The 6450-nt window shown below is 41.8% G+C and overlaps 1 protein-coding gene across 2 annotated transcripts; it reads left to right on the forward strand.

Annotated features, from left to right (window-relative positions):
* The first annotated feature begins 1186 nt into the window (after positions 1–1186).
* On the forward strand, positions 1187–5400 carry LOC115750037 (probable glycosyltransferase At3g07620). 2 transcript variants are annotated; one of them, XM_048277565.1, is made up of 6 exons: positions 1220–1636; positions 1670–1971; positions 2447–3428; positions 3512–3639; positions 4183–4531; positions 4654–5400. In XM_048277565.1, the coding sequence occupies exons 3-6, from the start codon at positions 2511–2513 to the stop codon at positions 5317–5319; spliced, it is 2061 nt and encodes a 686-aa protein (XP_048133522.1). In that variant the 5' UTR covers positions 1220–1636; positions 1670–1971; positions 2447–2510; the 3' UTR covers positions 5320–5400. The 2 variants fall into 2 exon arrangements, with proteins under 2 accessions (XP_030543029.1, XP_048133522.1); XM_030687169.2 differs by lacking the exon at positions 1670–1971 and having other exon boundaries at positions 1187–1278; positions 2450–3428.
* The last annotated feature ends 1050 nt before the right edge of the window (positions 5401–6450 follow it).

Here is a 6450-nt window from a genome sequence, read left to right on the forward strand (position 1 = left end):
TACTTTCACGAGTTTGGCATGGCTCTATTGTTAATTTAGCGTGCATGTAGTTTTACGGCGAGGATGATGACGACAGCGATGATGATAAGATTCGGAAATCAGACCATGAAGGTCACATCTGGGCCAACGCATGTGGCCCACAAAGTAGCCCCAAGCGGCAATTACGTGGGACTTTCACTCACGCTCGTTGAAGGCGCGTGATGACCACATTTTTTTTTGTTGGTAAATAAAACTACCCTATATTTATTTTAGGAGGGGAAAACATGTCTGGAATTTCCAAATCCCTCTTCGAAAATTGTTTTTCCCTTTAGCCAAAGAATTATGTGGATTTCCAAATCAAACCGTACGAGCATTTTTGCAATTTTTTCGGGACTTTGGACCTCTAAAGGACTTTGGGCAAAAGTTTAAGTTGCTTGATAAATATCCCCTTTAACTCAAGACAGATTCGTAGGAGTTCCGAGCGGTTTTTTTATTTTTTTTCAACTTTGTCATAACTAAAGCTTCGGAAATTGAAAAAATACCCTCGTCGCAAGGCGTTGCCGACGAGGCCGGATTTGACCGCCGACGAGGCCAAATCTGGTGGCCAACGGGTCACATGAACCCGTGACCGTCACCCGTGGCTTTAGGCGAGGCTGGCCAACACCGAATTTGATAACCGTCTCTTTGATTGTCCCTTATAGCGCAATTACCAACTTCAATGACTATTTTCTTTTTAGAAAAGAATTCGGATGGTGGTAAAATAAAAATAAAAAGTTCGCGTTTCTTCCCCTTTTCAATAAAACTAGTTTCTTGAAAACTAGTATGGTTTTTGCGTACTAATATTAGACCATTCTGAAATATTTTTAGCTTGTATTATTGAAAACAAAGTACAAATTTCCCTAGAAAGGCTCAGTAAGAAAAAGAGCCCGCCTGTCGGACACGCGCCGGAATGCGCGTAGGCTAACCCCCGGTGAGAATCTTCCGCTCGTGTGTAATGAAACTGACAATGACGAGTGGCATCCGCGTAAATACCCCACAAAGCCGAGCCCTTTTCCGTATCTCGTCCACCTCAGGCTCGGTGGCGCTCTGATTTTACTTGCTCGCTTTGCTTTCGTCACGACAGAGAAGCGAGTCTCGGGATTCTGAAAAGCTCATGCTCGGATAGCTTTTCTCCCTCAATCGTTCGTTCATGGAACTGGAGAAGTCGCGATGGTGCTTCGCGTGCTGGAACAGCTCAGGGGAATCTCGCGGTTCTAGCAGCCGTCGATGTTGACTTTGCTCTGATGGAGTCGAGCGGTGGTGAGTATCGCGTTCCGATCGGCCTTTTTTTTGTGTTGCTGATTTCGCGGTTCGAGATTGTTCGTCCGTGTCTTTTCGTGTGATCGGGTGGTTGATACGTAGGCATGAGAGCAGCATTTCGGATTTTCTAGTTCGGAGCCTGAGTTGCCGATTCTTAGCTCCGTTGACGGTGAGCGGACACCGAGTTGGTGTCCTTTTGGTGCTTGTTGCGGGGTGGCGAGTTGAGTCCCATTTTGGCCCGCGTGAATCCGTGCGTGGCTCTGGGAATGCGAAAGGGATATTCAATGGAGTCGGGGGCTTTAGCAGGAACGATGAAGTTGTGATTAGGCATGGTCAAGTGGAGTTCGGAATTGACCTCGTTTAGTGCGGATAGGTCTCTCGTAGGTAGGAGAAATGCGCGATAGAAGAAGATTGTTAGTGGTCTGGTTGCCCTGCTGCTATGCATTTTCGCTTTGAATTTTGACTAATGGCTTTTGTGAGGCGTGAGCTTTTGTTTCATTCCTATTCTGTATGATTCATACACTGTTTATGAACTGAAAAGCCTAGCTCAGGAGTCCCTTTGTTTTTTTTTTCTGAAGAAGTAAATGGGAAGAGGTTTAAATGAAGTAAGAAGACTCCACCATGTTGCTGATGAAACTCTGTACTCATTATACAAGTAACTTTGCGTTAGCAATACGAGATTGACGCAAAACCTGGGTAATGGATCTATTGGCTGAGTTCCCCCATTAATTCTGTTATGCTTGTGTGTTAATGTGTAGATGCATGACAAATTGGCTGTGCCAACTTATGAAGTAATGAAGAGGACCCTTTAGCATTTTTTTAAACTCTCCTAATTGTGGGCTGGGCACACAGGTGCAGCTGCTAATTTCTATGCTCTCGTTATTGAAATAGCTTGGACTGCTACAGTCTTTCAATTTAGTCACTTCTTTTCGCTCTCATATTTCAATGGAAGAACCAGGGAAACAAAGTTGCCTCTGTACAAATATTGCTGATGTTTTGTGTAACATTAAATCTGTGGAGCTGGAGTTGCTCTGTTTTCCTTGCATCTGGAAATCTAGTTAGAAATTTCAATAGCATGTACTTATAGGTTACATAGAAGTAGCAGAAATCCTGTACAATTTGGTGCAGTATTTCTGGGAATGCTGACTCTTGCAGTTGGAAAAATGTGCAGTTTTGGGGGCCTGCGCGGTTACATGGAGCTTAGAGACTACTAGCTAACGATTTGCTTCCCAATGGATCACAAATTTCATTCAATTTGTCAGCTGGAGACGAGAAAGTTGCTATGGCTCCTGGGAATATCATTTGCTATGGTTCTATTGATTCAGTTTATCGAACTCCCACGTGGGAACGTCCTGGGATCTCTATTTTCTGCAATCAAGGTTCCAATAGAAGGGAATATTGTTGATGTGGAAGGATCGCCATTTAAATCATATATGTCAGGTAACATGACACTTTCAAATGACTCAGACACAACTACTGCTTCTACCATTCACGGACGAGTGGAGGACGATGGCTTTGAAGAGAGAGGCTCAATTTTTTACAATGGCACTGTACCAAAGAGTAACACATTCTTCAATGAACCTTATGGTTTAAGCAACTATACAACTGGTGATGAGAAGTCATCAATAGAGAATCAAGTGGAGGTAAATGGAACTATTGCGCCTCCCATTGCCAATAAATCAATTGGTGGATATGCACCAGAGGAAGCTATGGTGCCTGAGAGTAATGAGAAGCTTTCTCTAAACAGTTCTACTATGTACAGCGACTTCACAGCTGCCAATAAGAAGAACAATGTCAAAGCACCTGAACGTGGTGAAAACAGAGTCAGTTATGTACCTCCCTCACCTGCAATTCCACCTGTGGATTCGTCTCCGAACTCCAACTCATCGACAAAAGAGGGACCCCATGTGACAATTTCCATTCCATCATCTGTTTCCGATACTTCTTCGACAGAAGTACATTGGACTCCAACTCGTAAGGAGGATGTTAAGTCTAACCAAATGCAGGGCGATGTCTCCTCATTAAGTCAAAGTTCGACTGCTTCCATTCATGATACATATAAAACACCTCAGGCACCAACATCAGCAGTAATTACAATAGCAGATATGAATGCTTTGTTGCTTGAAAGCCGTGCCGCGTACCGATCAATGGTGAGAGCTGCACTTTGTATTTGGACAGCAGTATCATGAACTCCATTTTTGTAGAAATTCACGTTTTTGCATTGCGGTTGCAGAAGCCACGGTGGTCTTCAGTAGTTGATCAAGAATTGTTAAAAGCGAAATTGCAAATTGAGAATTCTCCCATCGTGAGTGACCCGATCCTGTACGCCCCTCTTTATCGAAATGTTTCCATGTTCAAAAGGTAAGACTGGGATCGGTCACCAATTATAAACACTTGATCCTTTTTCTCTTGTTTCTCATTTTCGTTTTTGTTTTTTTTTCCCCTCGGAATGGGGGTTGGAGTTGCTTGTGCTGTTGGGCAAATATATACAAGAGAACCTACTTCATTAACTTCTCTTTTCTTTTACCAGCACTCTTTCTATTAAATCCATTCTAGTCATTCTGTACGATAAAATGCACATGGGGGATCAAACTGAGTGAATTTAATGTAGAATATCATTTATATCTTATAGCCTTATCTTTGCGGTTGGGCATAAAAGTTGTATACTTGAGTAGGAAGTGCTCCTTATGAGGTTCTAGAGCTATTGAGTTAACAGTGGCTCAGCTAGTCAGCTTAATTCCAATTTGGGCAACAAGTTTACTGTTGATACGGTAGGTTACTTTTGAGAAGAAAAGACAGTAGTTCACAACTAATACAATGTCCATAAACTAAATGCAAGTTGTTTCCCACACCAGCAAGGATGTTTTGAAACTTCTGCTCTAAAATTATAACTGCAAAATGCAGGAGCTATGAGTTAATGGAAGAGATGCTCAAAGTATACATTTACAAGGAGGGACAAAAGCCAATTGTACATAATCCGGTGCTGAAAGGGATATACGCTTCTGAAGGATGGTTTATGAAGCTACTGGAAGCGAACAAGAAATTTGTTACTAAGGATGGTAGAAAGGCCCACCTATTTTACTTGCCATTTAGCTCTCGAATGCTCGAGGAAACCTTGTATGTCCCCAATTCCCACAGTCATAAGAACCTTATACAATTTTTGCGAAATTATTTGGACGTTATCAAGGGAAAGCACCCATTCTGGAATAGAACTGGAGGAGCAGATCATTTTCTTGTAGCTTGCCATGACTGGGTATGCTTTAAATTCTACTTTCAGCAGATGCGTATGTATGCAAATAACATTAGCTTGTCCACTGCAACTGTGATCTGTATTTATTGCCACCATCTTCTGACTTCCTTCAAAAACTTCCTCAGGCCCCATCTGAAACAAGGAGAATAATGGCCAGGTGCATAAGAGCACTCTGCAATTCTGATGTTAAAGAAGGCTTTGTTTTCGGTAAGGATGTCTCGCTACCAGAAACCTACGTGCGGTCAGCTCAGAAACCTCTCAGAAATCTTGGAGGCAAGCGACCTTCTCAGAGGTCAATCCTAGCTTTCTTTGCTGGAAACTTGCATGGATACGTCAGGCCAATTCTATTACAGCACTGGGGCAACAAAGATCCAGACATGAGGATATACGGTCCCATGCCCAACGTCAAGGGTAATATGAACTACATTCAGCACATGAGAAGTAGCAAATACTGCATATGCGCAAAAGGTTATGAAGTAAACAGTCCTCGAGTTGTGGAAGCCATCTTCTTCGAGTGCGTGCCCGTGATTATATCCGACAATTTCGTGCCCCCGTTTTTCGAGACTCTGAATTGGGAATCCTTTGCGGTTTTTGTACTGGAGAAGGATATCCCAAACTTGAAGGACATACTCCTCTCCATCCCTGAGAAAAGATTCCGTCGGATGCAGATGCGGGTCAAGAAGGTACAGCAGCATTTTCTTTGGCACAGTAGGCCGGTTAAGTACGACATCTTTCATATGATACTCCACTCGATTTGGTTCAACAGAGTATTTCAGATTAACCCCAGGTAGATATGGTGGATTGAAAGAGATGTAGATAAGTGCTTCAGGTAGTGGATTTTGTACACTGTACAGACACCCATGCTCCATTTCCTTCGCGATTGTTTACCAGTTATTCAAATTATTAGCTGCACTTGTGCTACACATCTAAGAACCATTCACGTGCGGCAAGAGTTGCCGATACCGATGGAGCATCCACAAACAAAGATCATCTATTTTCATGTCCTTCGATGTAAACACTGAAGGGCTTCTCTTGTTGATACATGCCTGTGCACATATCGGAGCAAGTTAATGACGAAAGAACCGCGTGCGGCAAAATCGGAATGGGATCGGTGAGAACAGAGCGATACGAGGAAAGATACAGGAGGCGCATTCTGGTCGTGTGTCTTGTTGTAAGAAGCAAAAGAAGCGGTGTGATTTAGTACCAAGCTAGTGATCTGTTCCTCAGAAGAAAAAAACAAGAAAAATGCGTGGAGGAGAGTCAAGCAAGCTTTATTCTTTGCTTTAGCCTGTCTATTGTGCTTTACTTCGATTCTCATGCAGAAAAGGAAACGTCCCGCGCCTCCTTTTCGCCAATCCACTAGTAAAGATTCCCGACAGATGTTGCATCTTTTTAAATATTTCGTAAGATTTTTCTTTTTTTATCAAAACATTTCGTAAGATGCACATTGCACTTTTGGACAAGTTTGTAATGAATGCAGCACTCCTTAGAAAAACCGTCATTAGAAAATGGTTAAATTTTTTAAATTTCATATCGACATCGTTTTATATTTACATTAGTTTAGTGCAAGGCGAGGAAAAATAAAAGATTGGGCACGTCGGGTTCATGAAATTGTCTAGTTTTTTCGATTTTCATTTTTACTTGAGAGTGAATACAATTCAGAAAATTAGACCCCCCAAAAAAAAAAAAGAATACAATTCAAACAAAACCGTTGGGGCAAATTTCGAAAATCGGCCATGAAATCGAAATAAGAAAATTTATTCTTCAAATCATAGTAACGGATATTAAAAAAATCAATTTTTTTTCTCGGAGTTCTTCCAAGCTGTTTGGAAAATTATGAGCACAATATCTTTCTCTCTTAAAATTGTTGGTGAAATATGAGTGAATTTCCACCAACCAAACATATTAAAGAAAATCTAAAT

Source organism: Rhodamnia argentea, chromosome 4 (assembly GCF_020921035.1).
Source record: "Rhodamnia argentea isolate NSW1041297 chromosome 4, ASM2092103v1, whole genome shotgun sequence".
Classification (NCBI taxonomy): Eukaryota; Viridiplantae; Streptophyta; class Magnoliopsida; order Myrtales; family Myrtaceae; genus Rhodamnia; species Rhodamnia argentea.